The sequence below is a fragment of the Heliangelus exortis genome, chromosome Z, assembly GCF_036169615.1.
Source record: "Heliangelus exortis chromosome Z, bHelExo1.hap1, whole genome shotgun sequence".
NCBI classification, from domain to species: domain Eukaryota; kingdom Metazoa; phylum Chordata; class Aves; order Apodiformes; family Trochilidae; genus Heliangelus; species Heliangelus exortis.
In genome coordinates, this window is record NC_092454.1 from 29,932,001 (window position 1) to 29,955,938 (window position 23,938).

Consider the following 23,938-nt stretch of genomic DNA (forward strand, 5'->3'; position numbering starts at 1 on the left):
CACAGAAGGGTACAGCTTCATCAGATGTCTTCATTTTCAGATGAGTAGAAAGACTGTGTATCACTTTTCCTTATACCAACCCAAGCTTATGAAAAATGATATAAAAAAAGAACTTTGGGAAAGGCCTTAGAAAATTACAAGCTCAAGATTTCCAATGGACTTGAACTTATTGTTTGAAGAAAGTATATATATATATATGGAATATTATTCCCTATTATCACAGTTTGATTAAACAGCTTAGCATTTTTCATTAGTATTTCTGGATGAACAGTAATTTGATGTTTTACAGACACTTTTTAAGCTCGTATTAATAACATGGGAATTTAGTGCAGCAATCAGCTCTGCCAGTTATATATTTGTGGCATGTAGCACATTGCATGATTTTTAATAGGATTTTCTAGCAGAAAAGTAGTAATTTTCCCCTTGAAGTCCCAAATGCTAACTAGTGACAGGGCAGGAAGTATGTATCATTACATGTAGAGTGCAATAGTACAATAACATTTCGTTTTTATTTAACTGTCATGTAAATCCACAGTCCTTTCTGCCCTACACATTAAAAACAGCAAGTTTAATTCTGCAGATCTGTTTCTGACAAAAGGAGCTTTGTCTTAATACAACCAATATATAAGGTAGGAGATCAGTCCTTGTAGTTTTACAAGAAGCAGAGAATGGGCCATGGATTTGCTCATCCAGTAAAAAGAACACAAGAAAAAAGCATGCTAGTGGAGCCTACTAAAACTGGCACATACTGTGTGACACTTTGTGGTATGTACACTTATAAACTATGGGGCAGGTTTCTGTTTGGTTTTGGCTTTTTTATGGTCTCATAATAGAATGCTGATTTGAGCCTGTCCTGTTTTTAACACCAGTTTATTAATTTATTTATCTGTTCATTCCCTGCTAGGGTTTAATTTTCATTGGTTAAGTTTCCCAGGTACCCACAGTTAAGTTAATCTAAATGTGACACTATTAGGGACTGGATGTGTGGCACATTTGTAGTAATACAGCCACATCCACAATGAGAGGAAAGCAGGACAGAGAGTTTGCATTGACTACCAGGCACTTTCCTACTAAAAGGAATTCAACATTCTATGGATGCGTAAGGCTTTAGTAGGGTAACCCTTAATCACAATTGATAGCAATGAGAACAAGATACACTTATTGTTTGCTTAAAATAGAAATGTAACAGCTGTAACTACTCCAAGTCTGATTTCATGGTCAAGATAGTAATATTGTAGTAAAGAAAATACTTATTAAGGTAAACAAAACAGGAAGTATAATTTATTTTCAAAATAACTATTCTGACACGCAATAATAACTATAAAGTCATATTACTTTGCTAAACAAAATCTAACAGTAAAATACTTCGTGACAGCCGAATTGTCAATGAGCTTTTCGCCTGAGCCACCATTAGGTGGCACGAGTTCACTTAAATTGTCGTCTAAATGAGCGCGCATAGGAACTTGAAAAAATTTCACTTGAGTGGTAATACTATCTACAGCTAACCAGTCTGAGAAATAAAAACAAACAAACCCCCCCCAAACAAAAAACCAAGCAACAATAACAAAAAAGCAAAAAACCCACTAACAGCAAAACCCCACACCATACTTTCCAAGACTGAATAACTGTGAGATGTAAATTTTCCATTTTGCTGTCCGAAAGTTTTTGACACAAGAGAAGTAACCGTGTAACTGCCTAATTAACCAGGTCTGAAGTCAACTCTGCCTCTAATGTTGAGTTAATCAACTCAACCTTGAGTGGCAAACCTTGGAAAAAATGAGATCAGGGCTTAAGTTTAGAGTCTAAAATTTGGCAGTATGATGATTTTTTAAGTACATGTAAATGGCAAACAAACCAGATTTCTGAATTATCTTATTAAATAATCAGCCTTTCTCTGCCAACATGCTTCAGTTTATACTGAGGATATGTTCCTCTGAAAGCAGGAAATAGGTATTTGACTACAGAAGGCAGTCATAAAGAAGCAGGGGTTTTCCCTGGTGAACATATAGCAGAGTGGCCAATGCCATGTCTAGCGAATTTATACCCTGAATGACTTTCCTGAACAATACCAAATTAGTTCTCTTGTCTAATGCGTGATAGCATGTCATTCTTCTTCAGATGGCTTTAGGACACATCCTGAACACTGTGTATATGTCTGCATAAGATGACAGCACAGTAAAAGCAAGACGTTAAGTCCTATAGGGGCATACAGAGCACAACGGGTACTGGTACTGCAATCTAAAAGCGAACTGAAGTTATATAAAATCCAATAAATGTTATTTGATAATAAGGATTATATTATCAAATTTGATAAGGATTATCAAATAACATAAATAACAAATAACAAGTATTATTAAATAGAGTACATGTCAAAAACAGTTACTCAGTCTAAACAGCAGCATATCTCTAGCACTTTTTATGCCTGCTCATTTTTTTTGAAAAGCTGCTGGAAATAAATAAATAAATAAATAAAATAGAGTCTCATGGGTGGAAGAGGAGCATACATGTTATTCTCAGCATGCAGACAGGGCTCATAATTACATGATTGACAACTACATCAGTTACTGGGCAGCATAATTTTCTGGCCATGCAGCAGTATTTTCATTAGCACTGGGCTCAGTTCTTTCTCCTTTACTCCTGACATCTTACTATCTTTCCCTTTCTGCTTAGTTCATGACATACTACACTTACCCAAATGTAATTAACATCAATGCATAACAAGATTTGTGCACACAGGATTTGTAAGAATACATTTTGTGGTTCTTATTAACAAATTGTTCCCTAAATTTACTCAGTAACAACTTGGTATAAGTTAGCCAATTTTCTCATTATGAATGATAGTAGAAATAACATTTTGTTCTGCTATAAGTAACTGTTTTTTGAAAAACATTTTATCACTTACATTTTATTTGGAGACACGTTGAGATCTCCATTAGTATTTTGAGATGTGAGAAATTTCTTAAAAACAGTTTTTTTTAAAACTTCTTTAAAACCATTGGTTTAGTCATAAAATCAAAGCCATCATCATGCAGATGATTAGGAAAGAAGCAGAAAGCTTACAAAATCTTCACAATCTGATTGCTAGTAGCCAAGACATACATTCAGTAACAGCAAGCCAGAAGAGGGGGAAAACGAGTGAAATTAGTCAAGTGAGCCTTTTTAACTCAGTCAAAAACCTAAAAAGACTATGAGGCACCTTTTTGCTGCCAGCCTTTGGAAAGGTGTACGATTTGAGTCTTGAGATAATTCCACCTCCTGCCAAAGTCTAGAAACCACAATGTCAAAGAGGAACAGTAAATGTGTCAGGAAAACAGCTAACAGTATTTTACAAAACAGATGTAGTAATAAGAACAAAACACTCCCAACCTTCCTCTTTTTTGTGCCTTCAAGTACAGATATGATGCATCAAGCAAAGGCAGTATAGGAAATCTTGGTACTAAACTTTCTTCCAACTATACTACTTTCAAATTATCTTGAATCTGTAGATACAATTTTTTAATTCAAGCACATTGTCTTTTCCCCAGCTCTTTTATACAGTTTGTTTTGTCTGCCTAGTCCTGAGCTAAAGTAATTTTCCAATATATTTAGGCATGTAAATCCATTGACAACTTTCATGTCCTTAAGTATGACTACTGCATTTGAAGCACACCTTGATCTTACAACAATGTGGTTATTAAAGCAAAAAGCACACAAACAAAAATGACCAGGCTTTAGATTTTACATGTTCTATATAAAGACACTTTTTAAAGAAATGCAAATATGTTTTATAGTAACACATTGATTTAATTAAATATGTCTAATTAGCAGTTCAAGGAGTTCCGAAAGACCATATGTGCTTAATTAAAAATGTGATGCAATATTTACTGACCACATATTTAGGCTGATCCTGAAGGTGAAATTATAATCTGAGTCATATTCCCAGTCACTTCAAACAGTCTTTGAACTAATTTACACTTGGATGTTCTGAACTTTTAAGTAACCCAACTGGACTTTTTTTTTTTCTTTTTTCTTTCTCTCTCTCTTTTTTTTTTTTTTTTACGTAAACACGTTTGCAGTGAAATTAGTTGAACTTGCATATCATTCATCAGACCTTTCTACAGTGGCCGTATAACCTTAGCTTCAAATAAACTTCAGACTTAAGCATGCTCCCCTCTAAGGCTTTGGACTCTCACCATCATGTTTCAGTCACTAATATATATACAAAAAATTATTCTGGATGGCAACATCAGTAGTATTTGGTCCCACAAACAGGACATTCCCCTCCTTTCTGCATCTGGTAATCATCTTCTGTCCCTCTACTCTTTCCCTTTTGATTCTTTAATCAAGATTTTTTTTCACAAATCACAATCATTCCTGTTGACCTACTCTGGATTATTTCCTGTTGCACAACATTCTACAGTGCAGTGCCAAAAACTGGTGACAATATTTTAGCTGAGACCTTACCAGTGTGGAACAAGCTGGAAATACCCTTTATGTTTCCCTGTCTTCTACCAGCATGATGGTTCTATTCAGGCTCTATGTATAAAAAAAGCTTCATGACTGGTCTTTAGTGAGTTACTGCTTTTGCACAAGGATATTAATGTATGGGAACCTGGCAATCTTAAACCTGAAGTCTCTGAGGTACATAAATAGTAATATTAACTTTTTTTTTTCTACTTTCTATTTTAATATTTTTACTACAGAAATATAGTATACTCCTGAAATACTAAAATTCCTAAAGAAAATACAAAATTCAGATTTCAGTTTTTAAAAGTTCAGAATGTCAAACACATTGTAGCTTAAAGTATTTTAGGAGAGTATTTGCAAAATACACACTCAACACATCTCACATCTTTGGTGCTTTTACTTCTATCCATCATGATGAGCCTTAAACAACTGCTGATCAGTCCTGAAAACATTAATGATCGTATCTAAAAAGTGCAAGTGACCAAGCATCTTTAAGTCTTTAAATGTGTGCTAGAGAAGCACATGTTCAAGGGTGGAACTTATCTCACCAAACAATGGCTATCTACAAGCAAAGCACAGAGTCTTGACTCATCACTTAGGCCCTCTTCTGAGAGACAGAGGCACATACTGGTGGAAAGTCATTCCACCACTTCTAGGCCTAAGTGACACATGGGCAGGTATGTGTCTCTAACTCTAAAATTCCTCAAAAGTGAGCCTATGTGATATGCTGAATGACTGGCTCTTCATCTGAGTTAATTAATGTTAGGTAATTAATCATACACTGCTAGTGTAAAAGTCTTTCACCTGTAAAGCATCATGAACAACTGAGGCAGTTTTACTGCTATTTACTGATGACAAGAAGAAAGCTTGGCCCATTTACTTTCATCATTTAATTTTCATCATTCTAAAACTTGTGTATTACCCCAAGCTGAATATGCTTGATCCCTATGTCTGTATATACCAGATGATATACATATGGACTCATGCTTAAACTTCACTGTTGTCTTTGTAAATGGCACAGCGCCAAAGTTCAAGAAAATGTGTTTGTTTGTTTGTTTTTAAAAAGGCAGCTGTTTTGGTTGTGTAATTTCCGATTACTCAACAGGGCATCTGATTTTCAGAAAGGGGTGGTATGAGAATGGTTGTCCCACAAGAACTCAGTGGTACTGAAATAAATCTAATTGCCTTATTTGAACAAAAATATTTTGTCTATAATGGGAGACTGCATCAAGTTAATGACCTAGATGATTAGGCTTTCCTAGGAGTGGTTAAACAACCAAACTCCCTGTTTCAGATGAGATTAACTACAGCTGAATGAGATGGTGTTATGTATCACACCTCAGGTAGCTCCTGTGATCAATGAACTCTAAGCACTTAAGCAATTATAATCACAGATGGCCTTGCTCACTCTTCATGGAGTTTATGAAAGAACTTCTCCCAACCTAACTGCACAAGGAAATGAACCCTTATCCAAAGCCTGATGTTAACTTCACAAAGCAAATATGAAAATTAATTGAGCCTTCATTTTTTCTCCAGTCAGCAGATTCTCAAAATGGACAATGTACACAAAGCAGTCCTCTCCAGAGTTATCAACGAGGCATTTTTCATGCAAAAAAATACTATTTTTCACACATACTTACAAAAGTTCACAGCAATAAATTATGAATAGCTCATGCAAAACACTGATGAAAGCAATATCCCTTCTAGACTATATTAAGCTTATTCTTTTCAACTTACTGCTTGTATCTCTAGAAAAACTATTTCACTGCTGCAATAATATCCAAGCATTAGGATTCCTAGAGGACTATGTGGCTTTAAGCCTTCCCGAGTGCTGCGACTGTATCACCACCTACCTTCGAAGGGGTACCAGGAAGAGGAGGACGAGTGTTAAAAACAATATTATCTGTAAAAAATCAAATGTAGAAAGATACTTAGCAGGGTGAGGTATCATGTTACATAAAACATACAGTGTTTCTCCTGGTTCATCTTTTTTGCTTTTTTGCAGCGGAATCTAGTACTTGCTGCCACAGAGACAAAAATATGTGCGGTGATTAAATGATCCAAAGGAGCATAGGAAGTATGGGCGCATCCTCTTGCTATGGCACTGGTATCCAATCGGAATGACTGAAGGCCTTAGAGAGAGCAAACCACATCTCATTGCACCCAACCTGAATCCTGTAGCAGCACTGCCTGTGTGCTAGCCTCAGCTTAGAGTGAGGACCATTGGGAGGGAGAAGTGGTGGGATGACCAATTTGTTAGTGTGTGGGGGCCAGGTAACACACATTGCCACTCTGATCAGCAAAGCATGTTTTTGATCTGACATTAACCTAGATACAGCAATAACTGGACTTGGTATCCTCCCTTAAGCTACAGGATCTGCCTCCGTTCTGCATGTTCTGTCAGATATTAACTAATTTGAAAAGCTGTAAATTTAACACTTAAGGTTTTTTATATCCAACTTTAATCTACCATAATGTGCACCCATGCACATGGCGAGTGGCAAAAAACGCTCACATCTTTATCATCATTAGCATAGCTATTTATACGTATTAAAAGAATTGGAATAACTCACCATTTTCTGAGTCAAGCTGTGGACAGGGAATGGTAAGAACCCTTAATAATCCATCTGGTTTGTATGAATAATGCTCAACTAACTACCAGAAGGACAGGAGAGAAAAAAAAAAGAGAGACAGAAGAGAAAAAGATATGAAAAGGGGGGTATAATTAGATATATTATCTCTTTAAAGTTGTTTGCATATGTAAATAATTGGTACATATTACAGCAAATTAACTGTGTATACAGAAGATCTTTATTCTGTATGTTCTTACCTCATCTTTACTTCTCATTGGCTGGAGTGTATATTTCTGCAGTAACCTTGTGGATGAATCTGGAACGTGATCCAGAAACTAGACTTTTAAGACTCAGCATCCTACATGTGGCTCCACTACCAGCCAGTTTTGTAACTCGGAGCAAACGTGGTGGTGCAGACCCCTCCTTCTCACTGAACCATGCTGCAATGTCAACACCAGCCAACACTGCTCTTGCTTTTTTATTACATGGGTGGTGGGCCCAACATAGCTCCTGTTTCAATAGTAAGTGCAGTAGGCTGAGACAATCTGGCACTTTCTGACCTTTCCTACAGTGGTATGGGGCAATCAGGCACTCCACAGCTGTACCTGGATCTCTTTTGCCCCGAAAATGTACTAGAGACCCCTCCTGCCCAGATCAGAAGCTCACTCTGAAATTGCCAAAGACCATTTAACTCAAATTGTGGCCAAAAAAGGAGAAACACTAAACAGTGCCAATCATCTTGAGACCGTATAAATATAAATGGCAAGTCCTAAGAGGAAAGCCCTTTGGAGCTCTCCAGGCTTGCACCAAGCTGCTACCCTGTGTCTCACAGAGGAAGCTGTTTTATCCAATTGGAAAGAGTAAGGGGTTTGCTTCTTTTCATACAAGTGGTGATTAGATCAAATTACATTAATATACTATAATTTTATCCTGCAGATGAATTCACAGTGTATTTCATTGTAACTTCTTTTTGTGCAGTTTGAGGATCTTTATGTATCAAAATTTAACAACCTAGACTAGGTTAATGTCTCTATCTGTGTGTATGTGTATGCACACAATTTAGTTTAGAAACTTTGTTAAAACTTCAATTGAATCTTCAGATTTGATTATATCCAATTATCGATTATTGATTACATATTACTAGGAAACCATATAATCCAATTTTGTTATCTGTTACACTAGTACTAATCAATCTCAGTTTACTTCTATTTCAAATCACACCAGACCTATAATTATGTGTCAAAGCACTACACTGAAATGCCTGTACATAAACTGTTAGCGAAGTATGGGACTGGGAGTGGGCCCAGTTGCACCTAGACTCCTCTCTGAGAAGGAGTTTAGAAAGGAAGGGGTTCACTCTGAACCCCATGACTCAACAGGAGGGCCTTTATTATTCTTTTTGCTGATGTTTTGGTGAAAACCCTTAGCAAGCTGTGCTTTTTCAGCCTTCAAGTTAGAGAATTTCAAAGCTAAATAAAGAGTATGGGTACAGCACCCTAAACCATCCCCTTTGTGTTTCTCAGAATTTTGTTTATTACTGCCATAAAGGATGTTAGCAGAAGACTGTATCTACCATAGCTATTATTCAAGATGGTCACTTTGAAATGCAGTCTTCCATTCTAGAGAATCTTTAGCTAACTGCATAATAATTACAGCAATTTTGAGTTCGTCCAGGCTGCAGTATCACATCTTAAAATCATTAAACTCCCTGCACTTACATAGCTTTCTACAACAACATATATTTTCTTCAGGTACAGAAACCATATAAAATTGGAAACATAGGACAAATAACCTGCCAAAGCAGGTTGCTCTTTATCTAAAGTCTGTTGTCACACAGTGAAGCAAAACGATTTGCCACAGTCAGTTATATGAAAACACAATGACAGATACCAAAGTGATATAAATCTAACAGACCTGCCAGAGTGTGTCAAATCTTTTTCCATCTGGTATGGAGAGTTTTCCTGTCTTATCTCTGTCAATTCGGTAATGCAATACTTTTCCATCATTCAGCAGACACAGGGCATAGGAACCATTGCTGTCCCTTTCTCGGATACTGTAGGAATGAGAGAGATTTACAGGGTTACACTTTACTAGGAATGAGCACTTGGTTGAATTTAATTTTAAAATAACTCTTTTCTTTAAGCTTCTGAATTAAAACCAAAGCAAAATCAGGACTGGAACTTCTGAAGACATTTTGTTAAGCCTTTCATTTATTTCTTACTGTCATTTGTTTTCAGGTAAAGCATCTTGAAGTTTTTGTTTTGCAAGCACATCTGAGATTACTGCAAAGTGCTGAGATTGGCATCTTCTGGTGCCTGTATTCGGAGTGGATAGAAATTTGCTATTGGCACAATTATAGTTGTTATAGCATTTCTGAGTTTAGGAAGTAGGGTCCTTTTTTAGTTTGAGTTGCCTATGTTCACTTTCTGCTGGTAGTGAGATAGTAACAGAGCTAGATTAAAAGTTCCTGGAGTAATCAGGTTTTCTTATGAAAAACTGAGATTCAATAACATTGAATCTTGTTTCAACGTGCACAGAAGTCTATTCACGTTCACTTGAAGTTTTCAAAAGCCTTAGAAAGAAATATAGCAGCTTCACTTCTCAATGCTAGCACTTGCTACCACATCTCAGAAGACTGCAAAGGCAAGAATTAAATTCTGCTCCTCAACTAACCCACTCAAGGCTGAACTAAAACTGTTTTTGTCTGAACTCATGCAATTATTTTTTTCAAGCAGAGTGATTCTTGTTGCATAAGATGTGAACTGGCCAAAGGAAAAGGGAAGAAGGGTTAGTTTTTTTTCTAAAACCTAAGTGACTTGCTTAGTGTGTCTACAGCAACTTGAAACAAATTCGTGGTTTCTCACATGTGGGCATTTTCTCAGCATGCTGATTTCCTGTGCCGACTGGTGAGTTGAGAGCAACAGGTTCTGCTAAAATGAAGAACAACTTTTATTCTTTCTCTGACTGGCTCTTAGCAAATAAGAATTGGAAAAATGCTTTCAGAATGGAGGACATTGTTTCTAAAACACATATGAATGGCATTTCATCACATCTAAATAAATACAGCACAGGTAAGATTATAAAAATTTTTTCCAGTAACAAATGTCCTTCATGTTTCCCATGAGAAATTGGTGGCTCCATTACAATTAGATCTACTCCTACAATCTTTGTTTTGGCAGCCAGATCCCTTAGAGGTCCAAGAACCATTCTTAAAGCATTTCCTATCACATTACCAGTGTCACAGGCTATGTTTCACAATTCCATTTTGGTTTTGCAGACTGTGGCAATGGCTCTGTAGACTAGGCTAAGCCTATGGAAATTAAGCTATGTACACAGTATCCAGTACCTGAAAGTTACCATAAAAAATGGAACCAAAGAAAAGGGCTACTCAAACAGAAAGGTTTTAAACTGAAACCTCTTCAAATGGAAATTAAGGTCTATCACATATTTTTGAGGGTGCTTACAGAACCAATCATGGTATTCACATCAGGTTTAGGGTTTCTCTTCATAAATGGAACTTCCCTTCTTTGAAAAGTAGAAATTTTCAGAATGTTGAGAAAAAAATTCTAAATGCACCATCTGCTTTAATATGCTCTGAAATTACACACAGAGCATTATTTACACTGTGTACAGTATAGTACAAACTGAAAAGAAAGAAACAAAGAAATTTTGATTTTAAACATCTTTTTTTTTAAAAAGTATCTTTTCAAGTAAGGAAGCCAGCAGTGAAATATCACTTGGTCTTCCATTTCATGGCATTGCAAAGAATTGCAGATAAGAAAAACATAAATACAATAAATACCTCTAAATAAACAATATCATCCTTTCATCCACTTCTATTAATCAAAACATAACATCACTGAGAGCAAATCTGAACTCATAGGTATGCTAGAGATGCACCAAGATATCTAGATTTACACACATTTTCTAACAAGAATTTTAGAAGGAACACAGAAACTCAGATTGTTAAGCGATGCTATGCAAAGAAGGTTTAGTTACTGATTTTAATTTTCACTGTTTGAGTACTTTTATGTTTTTCTAATGTAGTGCAAATAGCAAAGAGTAACTACTTGGAATATCATTACAAACTAAATAGCTATCCATTCCCCTCCTTGGTAAGATGTCTATTTTTGCTCAGAAGAAAAACAGACAATGTCCTATTTTTTTCTGCATCCAAGTGAAAAGTCAAATAATCCCCTTCTTTCTAAAGGAAAAAAGCTCTAAGGGTAAAAACACATAAATTGATATTACAACATGCTTCACTGACTGTTCAGAAAAAAAGAAGTCACAGCACTCTACAACAGAGAATAATGAAGAAAATAAACTAGCAAAATACTTGCTTTAGGAATGTTGTGAAATCATTCCTAGTCCTGCATCCAAGAACATGTTTAAGTTTAGATTTTGCTTTGTCTTCTCCATGATAACAGCTTCCTTCAAGCCAGAGATACTGATATTCCCCACTACTGATCAAGGTCTAGGCATTCTCTGCTTGTCTAACCCATAGGACTGTCTCTCTTAAATGTTATTAACAAGGCTATTCATTATCACTTCAAATATCTACAGCACACTGCACATGTTCCAAGTTTGAGGACAATAAAGAATGAACTTGGTACCATCTATAAAAAAAAGTATAACAAAAAGGAAAAATGGATTGTCTACAGTCCTCATTTAGAATCACAGAATCATAGAATAATTTGGGTTGGAAGGCACCTTTGAAGGTCATCCAGTTCAATACACCTGCACTAAGCAGGGACATCCTCAATTAGATCTGGTTCCTCATAGCCTCATCAAACCTCATCTTGAATATCTCCAGGGATGAGGCCTCAACTACCTCCTTGGGCAACCTGTTCCATTTTTCTATTACCTTCACAGTAGAGAACTTTTTCCAATCCAAGTTACATAATTTCTTCTCCCTTGTTTATTAACATGTTCAAGACTGTTTCAAAAAACGTCAGCACACTACAGAATTTAGGAGCTAGCTGAACAACATGTTACTGCTATCTAACATAAAATTTCATCTTCTGATATGGCTATTGTGGTGCACTGCACAGTGACAAGACACCTTAGCAAGAAGGACTGCATCACTGTAGTCTGTTTTGCTAGCATTACTCTGCCAGCAAAATACACCCAGACTCCATCAAAACCGTAACACAAGTAACTCTGCTGTACAACTCCACCTGAAACAGGAGATCTTCCTAGTACAGAGCTCACATCTTTACTTCACACTTCTGCCCCACCCTTCTACTGAAGGAGGCAGCACAGAGTCTGGAGAAGACACACCCCCACTGCAGTGGTCTGCAAGTGGCACCTAACTATATACCTTGCTGTAGATCCGAAGACAACAATCCCAGAGAGGTGAGGGCATCATCCAGGCTGCCATGGAGAGGAATACAGCACTTCCAGAAACATGCCACACTGCTGGAATTCTACCACTTATCTTGGAAAATTTTCATGACGACCTAAGCCTAGCATCTGCTTTGCACTTTGAAGGGAAATTTCATCATTAATTAATATCCCTGAATTAAGGTCATACTTAGTTGGATAGTTTTCATCTTGTCTGATGCCAACAATTTCCAGTTCCATTCATAGATACAAACTTAATACTGATAGATTTATGTAAAGACTCTACAAGGTCAGATGAATCACCTAGCTCAGTATATACTCCTGTAGTGGTAGATTTCTAGAGGAAGACAACAAGATTATTGTAAATATAGACTGCTACAGGTATCAGAAACACAATTTTTTGTCAGACAAGAGACAAAAAAACTCCTATGGACAATTGCCCCTCAAAACTTGTTATTATGAAATAGTGCTACCAGTGTTAACTATTGTGACATATGAAAGTTCAGACTTATCTAAGTGAGTTTTATTTTCTTTACTATAACTTGTTGCATATTGAGGACATTGTTATGATACTAAAACTATCGCTTATTTTCTTCTTACACAACTCTTTGAATTTTAGGTAAAATACATATGGCTATGAACCCATATAAAAACTATAGAGATTAAACCGCTAACTATGTAATGACTTCACTCATCATTAAAGTTCCATTTTTAAGTTTAACAGTATTTCTTAACATTGTTAGTCTCCCTTCAGCTTCAGAATTTCTGATTTTTAAGACACGTGCAAGATTGTAATTCATAAAACTGAAATGGTCACTACAGATGACAAACCAAGATGTGCTAAGAGCTACCACACACAGAATTGTTTCCTATGTGAAACTACAGAGAAAACTATCATTTCTTACTCTGATGGTCTTTCACTGTCAGTAATTTCAATTTTCTTCTTCAACTGACAATAGATAACATTAAAAATTTTATAAATAATGGTATTATATATTACAATGTAAATATATAACACTATTAATAAAAACAGTAATAATATTAACACTATTACTCATGATCATCCAAGCAATATTGATCATCATGATGGGGTCACAGCAAGAGTGGGTAAGGAAAGTGCAACTGATGTCATCTACATGGACTTTTTTATAAAACACAGCTACTCCTGTCCTGGATTTTATTCAAGGTAGGTAGGTCAGACAGACAGCAGATTTCTGGTGTAATGAAATTTTAGACACCCTTGTAAAGAATATACATTAGTACACTTACCTTTTGAAAAGTATTAATTTTTACATAATAAACAATATTATTTTTGTCATATACCCGCACTTTCTTACTTGTTGAACAGCCTCAGCGTTCATCATCTCATCAAAAACATAGCTTACCTCTATACTTCCAGCCTCCAGTTCCTACCATAAGCACCAAATTTTTCTTACACATTGAATTTCTCTAATTCTATCTTTCAATCAGATACAAGTCTTTAGTGTCTTGACCAATGAGATAAAAACAGTCTTTGAGCAGCAACATTCAGAAGCACAAGTTCAGTCTCCATTTTACAGATGTGCACAAGCTCCTGACATGAGTTGCTGCTGGACAAGAAAAAATTATGAGATGCCCATGCCTGAAGTGGGAAACAACACACCTCTCTAGCACTCAACAACTTTGCTCTACTGTTTCAGTTAGATAACAAATGAGTGGTCTATTTCTCAGAACCTGCTGAGCAAGCCCAGAGTAGGCAAGCCACTGCAGAAAACAGAAAACCTTTCTGAATTAGACATGAATTTGCTAAGAACCTCTAGGACTATAGATCTGGAAGCTATGAAGAGCAATGGGAGGAAAAATAACTAATTTCTGATACAAATTAACAGCATGTTGTTTCTCTTGCTGCTCTGAGTGCTGAATTTTGGGGCAGATGAAGATTTTGCCCCCTTTTTTCCTGAGGAACATAAGAGTAAACAGCAGCTAAGTGGTTACTGAGCTCTAAGCCTACCAGATCGGTGGTACATGCGAAAACAGTTAATGCATCAGAAAGCACTCTGCAGATGCAGAAGTAAACAATGTTGTCCTTAACAAGAGGGTTGCAAGCTGAACATACTATCGATTATATTTTCACATTATTTAAGTTCCAGTGGCACTTCTTCTTCTAGGGTGGGGGTTTGTGCATAAGAATAAGGGAGAAGTCTAACAAGGCAGATATCATGGTTGGGGTCTGTTATAGACCACCCAACCAAGGTGAAGAGGTTGATGAAGTGTTCTACAGGCAGATGGGTAAGGTTTCAGAATCACTACCCCTTATCTTTGTGGGAGATTTCAGCTTGTCAGATGTGTGCTGGAACTGCAATATCGCTGATGTGAAGCAGTGCTGGAGATTCTTGGGGTGTGTGGAAGATAACTTCCTAACAGAGCTGGTGACTGAGCCAGCTAGGGAAAGCTCACTGCTAGATCTGCTGTTTGGGAACAGAGAGGGACTAGTGGGAGATGATAAGGCTGGTGGTCAACTTGGTCAAAGCGACCATGAGATGGTTGAGTTTTCAATTCTTAGGGAAGTAAAGATGACTTAAAAAAAGTCAAAGATAGTTGAGTACTGAAGGAGACTATATAGGCAGGCAATGAAATTTCGCTCAGAAATTATATAGCTCTAAGTGATCTTTCTTGGCCATAACCTTTAAGCTTAATTTTATAACGTTACACAAATACTCTTGTTTATGACAGGGGAGAAAAATGGCTCAATGAAAACTCAGTTGGATTTCTTTCCAACTGGGATTTCTTTCCAACTGGGATTTTCCAAAAGCAAAACTTTCTTGTTGGAAGATTCTGACTGGCTCTAATACTCACAAGGTGATGGCTGTCACTTACTATCCTACATGACAGATTTGCACTCAAAAACAAAAAGATCATGTGTTTAAGTGAACAGTAGATAGAGGCAGACGGTGAATAGCATTACTAAGGAAAACAGCAATTTCTTCTGTTGCTTAACTGTAAAACAACTGCACCCAGGAAAACTGACAGCTATGGATCAGAAGAGTTGCTCACATAGGCAGTTTGTTTTTTCAAGTCAGTATATTGGGTGCAGGTGGCCAGACTTTTACAGCAGGGCTGTGGGCCATCTGTGAGGAGGTCAGGGGCTTCCCCATCACATCCTTAAGAAAGAGGAGAGGAACACATGGTACATGGCAGCAGTGGGAAAAAATCAAAGGAAATACAGAGAGAGCAACCAAACACCAAAGGCAGAGGAGGAGGTGGGGTGGAGGTGCTCAGGAGACAGAGCAGCCTCTGGGAGAGGCCATGGTGGAGCCAGTGTCAGTGCTGCAGCTTTCCAAGGAGGTTCCTATTTGCTGAATGATATTTCCTCTGTTGAGACCAAGTGGCAGCAGTGAACACCATGAGAAGTAAGGAGAGGCAGAGACAAGATGTTAGGGACTGACGGCAGCTTCTGTCCCCATCCATTCCCCACCCTGCTGCTTGGTGAGGAGAGGAATTGGGTGTGAGGGAGTGAAGTTAGCCTGTGAAAATTGGGAGTGAGAAAAAGTTGTTGATTTTTCTTCTATTTTTGTCTTAGTTTTTGTCCAACTCAATTTAATTGATGACACATTACATTATATTTCACAAAGTGGTCTGTTTTGCCCATGATATGTGATCTTCCTGTTTTCATATTGACCAACAAGCTTTTCCATGCTCTTCCATTTCCCTGTTCTCTTGAAGAGAGGGGTTGTGACAGAAGCTTGGTCGGACAAGGTTAAGCTACCACAGTCACTTAGTGCTGCTTATCAGTAATAAAGCAAAGTTTAATAAATTTTTCTTACTATTGAAATACTTACTTTTTAATCCAATGCTTTCTCTTGAATTATACTTAGTACTTGATTAAAAATTAATCACCCATGCTTTTGCTACGGTTTTCCATCTTCAGTTAAGTGGAAAATTAATCTTGGTTATTACAGGAAAGATTAAGTCATATATACCATGCTGGACTGGGCTCTCTCACTGTGAATGACTCACTTTTAGGGCATACTCTCATTTGAGGTTCATTCAAAGGAAGTGTATCAACACTAGCTGGGAACACCAATAACAGAAAAAAAGCACTTACAGAAATTTTCCATTGTTTCTTGACCCAATGAGGATACGGTGTTCTGAATCTTCCCGAGAGATCCTCCCATGGAACCATGGCATCTTCTCATGGGCTGTAGTGGCAATTAACTTCTCCAGCTGAGGCTTTTGACTAATGATAGCTTGTTCAAGAGCATGCCCCTAGAGAGTGGCAAAAACACAGAATGACAATCAAACTGCCTCCTGCAATAGAACATGATAGGGTGACTTCCAATATTGGGTTGCTTTGGGGATATTCAAAACCTGCATGCATTTGTTATACGTAAAAAAAAGATCTGGCTGCTATCAAAATAGTAAAACAGAAATGAATGTATGGTAATCCAAACATGACAAAGCTGGGACTCTTCTTTTACCTCAGAGAAACAAGAGGGAAAAGAAGCCATAAGTTAAGTCCTTAATATATCAGTAATACAATTTCAAATATTTTTATGATTGAGAGACATAATTAAATATAATTTTATATATATACAAATATACTTACCTCACTCTGAGATGCCATAACATTTCTCCATACTACATATTGTATTGTAGTTCACAGAAATAAACTGAACATGCTTTGTGTTTTTGCAGTATGACTATGTTGAATACATGAATGCAAATTTATAAAAAGCACATAGGACAGTCTCAGTTCTAGAGTGAGCTATGTTAATATTTTAGGTATAATTTAAACAATTCTAAATCTATCTACAGTCTCTCTCTTCTAAATGTGGCACAGAACTGGAGCGCAAAACCCTATAGTTTAATTGAGTTTGAACTTGAGTTCATCATCTTCCTTCTAGATTTAGCTCAGACTCATCAGAAGGAAATATAAACCTCAGCACTTGTAGTAAATATAGTATAAGTTTCAGCTTTTCCAGTGTGGGCATTGCTTCAGATATTTCACCTAGCAGAGCACTCAGAGTTACCATGTATCTAGCGTAATTCCATGAGTTCACAATGGTAACTCATGGAATCCCAAGATGATAAAACAGTCCCATTGCAGCCCCCCTACTCTAGTCTATGTTAAGACTGGCCTATTAAAAAAATCCAGCACGTCTTCCTCAGCAGGGAATATTCCTCCTCAACAACTGAAATATGAAGACACGTAGGTAGTGCTCTGCTGTTGAGAAACCAAGTTCTATTTTGGACACAATATAAATTAACATCACAGAAACAAGATCACTTAACAGGGGAAGATCTAAAACAAGTCACCATATAATTATGTCTGCTTACACACCAATCCATAAAAATTCATAATCAAAAGCAAGCAAGCAAAACTTTTTTGTGTCTTTTTCATTATAGATACTAATTTTTGGTGCATGTGGAAATCTGATGCAGGTTATTGTGGTGGTAGATTAAGGCTATACTAGTCCAAGACATCACAAAAGCCCAAAGTTTTGTATAATTTCAGGTAAACAACACTTACAGGGAAGTTACTACATGTATTGGTGAAGAAAAAAATGCATTGTTCAAAACTCAGAGAGCTATGATTCCATTACAAAAAAACACTACATAGCAGCATGAACACTGGGAAACAAACAGTGCAATCTCTTTTTCTCCTAAATCAAAGAAAACTTAATGCTAAAATCAGTCTGGATTTACCTGCAAGTTCCAAGTTTGTTTGACATACTCTCTTATGAGGTTCTCTTTTAAATCTTCAAAAGGTCCTGTTTTGGGTTCAACACCTGGTGGCCGGTTGAAAGGCTTTCTCAGTAGGCAGATAAGGCCATCAGCTTCCTCTGAGTGATAGTGAATGAGTTCAGCAGGACTGGCATGGGACTTGCCTCCTGCAATAGCATAGGAACCACTCAGCTCCCTCTCAATTGTATAATGATGAACCTTCCTTCCATGAGCCAAGGATAAGGCAAAGCCCCCCAGGTAATTCCGGCTTTGGCGGAGCAAGTATAGTCCATCACTCACTCCCCCTTGCATCAGATACTCCTCAGCTTCTTCACGTGTAATATTGCCAAAGAAGTAAGGCAAATGGTTAGCAGGATTCGCTGTATTGGCAGCCATGTTTTGTTGTGTTGCTTGGGTTTTTTTCCAAGAAGCAAACTTAGTCTTCTATATCTGAATAACAAAGACAGAGAAATGGGTGTCAGTTGAAGAAGACAAATCAGTAACATGGCAATTCACATGCAGCATGTTGGTAATGCATTGTAAAAAGATTTTAGGATGAAGATCACATTTGTTTTTAACTTGTTAACAGATGTCTTTCTAAATTTCAGTAGCAGGTTTTTCCCTGTGTTCCAGTAATATAAGTTTCCTATAACTGCACAAGTTTGCCTTAATCCTTAATATGAAGGCACACTTACAACAAAACCGGAAGATAATCAAGTTCAGCATTTCTTAAGAATACTGAATGTAACATAAACTGCTTCAATTATTGAATTTTTAATATAGCAATAAAAATAATCATAAGATACATAATACACATAGGAGATATTATTATTTTCTTCTATATATTTTAAAACAGCGCACCAGGACTCTACAGAACTCTGTCTACAGAAGTACCATTCTTCTTGTAGCCTGAGTTACCCCAGTCTCTAACCTACACCATCAGCAGAGAAATTTCTTTTCCTTAAACCCCATGAAAGGTTTACAATGCCTAGACAGCTAAATATTCCTCTGCACTTAACCAGTGATCAGGAAAAGGCTGAGATACTTTTTGCCACCTATGCCTACATCTTCATTAGTCAGAACAGATACCTCAAGGATATTCAGCCCCCTGAGCTGAGAGAGGAGGATGGAGAGCAGCACAACCATCCCATAATTCAGGAGGAAGGAGTTAAGAACCTGCCCCAGAACCTGGACACTCATAAGTCTATGGGGCATGATGGGAATAACCCCAGGAGTACTGAGGGAGCTGGCAGAGGAGCTCACCAAAACTCTCTCCATTAGTTCTCAACAATTTTGATTTACAGAGGAAGTCCCAGATGACTGGAGGGCTTGTTAATGTGATGCCTATTTACAAGAAGGGCCAGAAGGAGGATCCAGAACACTGCAGGCCTGTGAGCACGAGCTCAGTGCCCAGAAACTGAAGTGATAGTTATGCACAGTAATAGGACCAACAGTCTCTGGAGTAAAATTTCTCTGCTCTTTCTAGAACATGTTACAGGCCACTCTCCAAAGGAGAAGCATGCACAGGGCATACAAAGTTGAATTGAACTACTCATCTCTGATATAAAAAGCAGGAAGGTGGTACCTCAGGACATTCACTGGGGTTCAAATGTTGACCTGGAAATTTGGCAAAATGCTCTAAAACTACGCAGTGCTAACCTTCATGTTGCTCTTCTGGCAGTGCTGCTGTCACCAAGCTGTTTGATTTGAAAATAGCTCTAATGTAACTACAAAAGGTATACCCACACCTTTGGGGTCATCTGTGGATAGACAGCAGTAGCGCTGAAGCTGGGATCTGCCCAGTCAGAACTGAGACACAGCATGTTCCCAGGAACTCCTAACCTACACATTCATTATGCAGATTATGGGCTTGGAATGGTTCTAATTACTTCTTGATGGAGCTTGAATTTTCCTGATCTTCAACCTGACCTACTAACACGTCATGGTGATGGCCTGGACCCTGTTGCTATTCACTGACTGCACTTCTACACAGTACTTCAATCTTCTTTAAAGGCCATTATGAGCAGCATGCAAAACTCTCCTCTAAAAAGCAAATTGCTCTGTGAACTATGCCTGGTTTCCCATGAATTAATGCACTACAAGCATTCAAGCAATGATCTGGGCTCCTGTTAGGCTCACACGAGCTCCATCTTCCAAAATTCTCACAAGTACCAAATCAAGTACCTTCAGATTCCTCCTCGTCCACTAAATACTGGGTAGCAGGGAAATACATGTTGCAGCTATGTGTTTGCTGCTTGTAGGCTTATGTTCACTCCATGCCTTCATGTAATGGAGGTGCTGTGCTGGCTTGTCCTGTGGGCACAGTGTCTTATTCCCATAAATCATTGATCAGACTATTCATTGATTAGACCCTCAGCTATAACAAATTAGGCCAAAAGAAAAGAGCTATCAGGGAGAGCCTGACAATATGCTGACTAGATGAGCCAGTTTCACTAGAAAACCAGCCAAAAATAGGGCAAATGTGATCTAGCTGTTCACAGCAAATTCAGAATTCTCTCAGGTACATGAAACACCACAAAGGAGACTCTGGCCAGACATGCCAACGACACAGGCGGACAGACAGAAACACTTTGTGAAAAACAGTAGTTGTGGTGGAGTCTTGAGTGGTAAAAAGTAGGTGTCTGTGACAGGTGTTTATCTATCACATCTATATTTAGACACTCTGGATTTATATTACTGTCTCTGTGAGCAGCAATCATGGACAATATACACCCCATTATCTTCAGTTTGTGAAGAGACTTTACTCCAGCAGAGATAATGACTTCGCTGCAGCAACTTACATAGCTGCTGAATGAAACTGCCTGTGATATCCAGAACTACACAGAATGTTTGTTCAAGAAGTCATCGTTCTTTGGTAGACTTCAGTCACAACAAAACATTAAAACACATCATCGTTATGGTGCTCGATGCCCTGAGCTAAGGGCATCATAAAGACTTCTGAGATTAAAACAGTGGGCACCTCTATAAACAGATTAAAGTTTTCACCACAGAAGCTTTGAGTAATGAATGAAAGATCAGTGAAAAATGTTGTTCAAGGTCCAAGACTAGTTTCATTTTATTAATTTCACTTCAAGTCCATGGGACCTGATGAGACTCACCCACAGCTGCTGAAAGAACTGGCAGATGAAGCTGAAAATCCACTTCCGATATCTGAAAAATCATGGCAGTCTGGTGAAGTTCCTGATGACTGGAAAAGGGGAAATGTAACCTCCATTTCAAAAATGGAAGAAAAGAAGACCCAAAGAACTACAGGCCAGTCAGTCTCAGCTCTGTGCCAAGCAAGATGATGGAGCAGATCCTTCTGAAGGCTCTGCTCAGGCATCTGGATAACAAAGGGGTGACTGGTGACAGCCAACACAACTTTACTAAGGGCAAGTCCTGCCTGACTGATTTGGTGGCTGGTGGGATCACAGCTTCAGTGGACAAAGGCAGAGCAACAGACTTCATCTCCCTGGACCTGTGCAAAGCATTCAACACTGTCCCCCGCAACATTCTGCTATCTAAACTGGAACAATATGGATTCAGTGGATGGATCAGTCACTGGGTAACTGTATGGTTACACCCAAAGAGTTGTGATAAATGGCTCAGTGTCCAAATGGAGTGGTGTTCCTCAAGGTTCAGTACTTGGACCAGTGCTGCTTAACATCTTTGTCAGGGACACTGACTTTTGAATCAAGTGCTGCCTCAGCAGGTTTGATAATGACACAAAACTGCGTGGTGAAATCAGTATGCTGCCTGGCCTTCCCGATCTTTATAGAGTATGGGCAGGAAATGGGAGGGAATACACTGCTTCCTTTGTGTTCCCACCCTTCTCAGAGTCTGAAAGCCTCCTTCTTTAGTTCCTCCTGTTCAAACAATGACAGCCATGGAGACTCCTATAGCTGTACAGAGCAAGGTGCTCAATGAACTTGTAAAGTCAGTGAAAACACATGAAGAGCAGAGCAAAACGTTATCAGCCTAAATGAAAGGAGAATACCTAAAAATAGATGGAAGTGCTTAGCTAATGGCCTGGATATTTCCAGGTTTAAAGATACAGTGGCATTAAGTGTGTCAGCATAGCCTGTTTGCAGGTGGAATATATTCTAATTTTTACAGAGGATTTTTTACAGAGACAGCTATGGCAAAACTGCCGCTGTTCACTACTGTCAGTTAGTTCATAACTCAGAAAGAAGTTGCCAGAAGATGCAAACCTACAAGAATGTTGCACCAACGACAATGGTGACACAAAATGTCCCTCATTTTCCAAGAAGGTCAAACCTGGAATAAATGTCTGATTTCAAAAAACAAGCAAAAAGAGAAAACTGCAGCCCTAAGCAGAGCTGCTGACACTATGGATCTTTATTACCATGAGTACTGAGAAAGGCTGGCTTAATTCAGAAGGGTCAGGCTACAAGTGTGGATACATACACAATCCCTAACTTTGTTTTTAACTCCTTGTGGTATTTTTAGCTAAATCTCCAGTAAACAAGACATCTCTCAGAACTAAAGCATCATCCATTCTAGGAGAAAGTCACTATGGAACTGAAGGTGGAAAAAAAGTATTACTTCCATCTTGGAAAAAAAATGTATCTGAGCAGAAATTGAATATTATTACAGCAGTCTCACAGGACTAAATCAAAATGCCAAATGTTTCATGCAAAATTTCAGATAAGCAGGTTTTATTAGTGGGCAGATCCAAAAGATATGCTTGCTTTTTGGCTTCAATAAGTATCTTCATTAACTTTCTCTTAACTAGTTGCTTAGTTGTCCCAGGCTGACATTTCTGAAGCAATTATAACAGTATGAACAACCTTTTTTTTGTACAGTTTTGTCTGTCTCTAGTTCATCCTCAGTAAATGAGACTACAGGCTACAAATGCAAGTAATTATTTCTCAAACATGAATATTAGCAATTGCTTATTGCAATTAACTGATGAACAAACTAAGGACATTTGGATACCACTATACTTCATTCATTTCTCTTAGATGTATTGCTCTATCTCTAAAATCACTAAAACCTGTTGAATGGATGCCTCAGTGGACTGGCCTCAGTGTGAGTGGCAAAACCAGACAGGTGCCTCTTTCAGACCAGTGTCATCTCTCGTTAGATACAGTACCTTGCTTTAATACAAAGGACAGAAATTCTTGCAGAAACAAAAATAACTTGCTTTTCATTCTCTTACAAGAGGCAAGTTTTATCAAAACTATTCAAGAGTTTTTCACTGTCGATTTCTAGATTCTACAAAAACTGCCACACAATTTTATTGTTCAAAAATCTCCTTGTTGGAGGATATAGCAAGGTTCTGCTGTAGAGACACTGTAACTGACATGAGCTCATCTCTTGCTGGCAACTATTGTCTGAAAGAGTTCACACAGATAAAAGTATGGGATGAAAGGACAACTGTTTTTTTGGAAAAGAAGATGTGATACTTGCTCACACTGCCAGACTCCCAGAAAACAGTATCCCTCAGCAACAGAGCCAGCTGTTCCTAACTAGCTTTATGAGGACACATATATAAAGAAGCTCCACATACTAATTGGCACATTAGTGAATAAATGGTCCAGAAAAGACCAAGTAAGCAGTACAATTAAAGTTTGCTTATCTTTGCCATGAAGAGTGGATAAAACTGTTTTTAGCAGGCAGGAATCCCTTGTGTCCAGCAAAAAATCACTTATTAAATTATTAAAAGATCAAGTTGTAGCCTCACCTCTCCTGTAAACCATAAACATTTTCCATAAATGCTATGCAGAGAGCAGAGCTATGCTTCCTCCTCTGGAGGAAGTCTGTTTGCAGCACCTCGACCAGTGAAATACCCTTGACAACGCCTGTTTATCACTCCAGGGCAGAGAAAGGATGCACCTGGCCTCAGCACA

The 23,938-nt window shown here is 37.9% G+C and overlaps 2 protein-coding genes across 3 annotated transcripts in view; one reads left to right on the plus strand and one right to left on the minus strand.

The window, feature by feature from the left end:
* NFIL3 (nuclear factor, interleukin 3 regulated) overlaps window positions 1–23,938 on the plus strand; it is a 513,505-nt gene that overhangs the window by 240,787 nt on the left and 248,780 nt on the right. The window lies entirely within an intron of this gene.
* The window catches only part of SYK (spleen associated tyrosine kinase), a 39,295-nt gene that overhangs the window by 10,156 nt on the left and 5,201 nt on the right, over window positions 1–23,938 (minus strand). Inside the window, exons 2-7 of one of the 2 annotated variants that reach the window (XM_071730389.1) lie at window positions 18,048–18,515; window positions 16,447–16,607; window positions 8,934–9,072; window positions 7,020–7,101; window positions 6,300–6,349; window positions 3,197–3,265 (exon numbers count right to left, since the gene is read on the minus strand). In XM_071730389.1, coding sequence (XP_071586490.1) covers window positions 3,197–3,265; window positions 6,300–6,349; window positions 7,020–7,101; window positions 8,934–9,072; window positions 16,447–16,607; window positions 18,048–18,461 — 915 coding nt within the window. In that variant the 5' untranslated portion in view covers window positions 18,462–18,515. The remainder of the gene's footprint in view (window positions 1–3,196; window positions 3,266–6,299; window positions 6,350–7,019; window positions 7,102–8,933; window positions 9,073–16,446; window positions 16,608–18,047; window positions 18,516–23,938) is intronic. The other variant, XM_071730390.1, reaches the window with a different exon arrangement.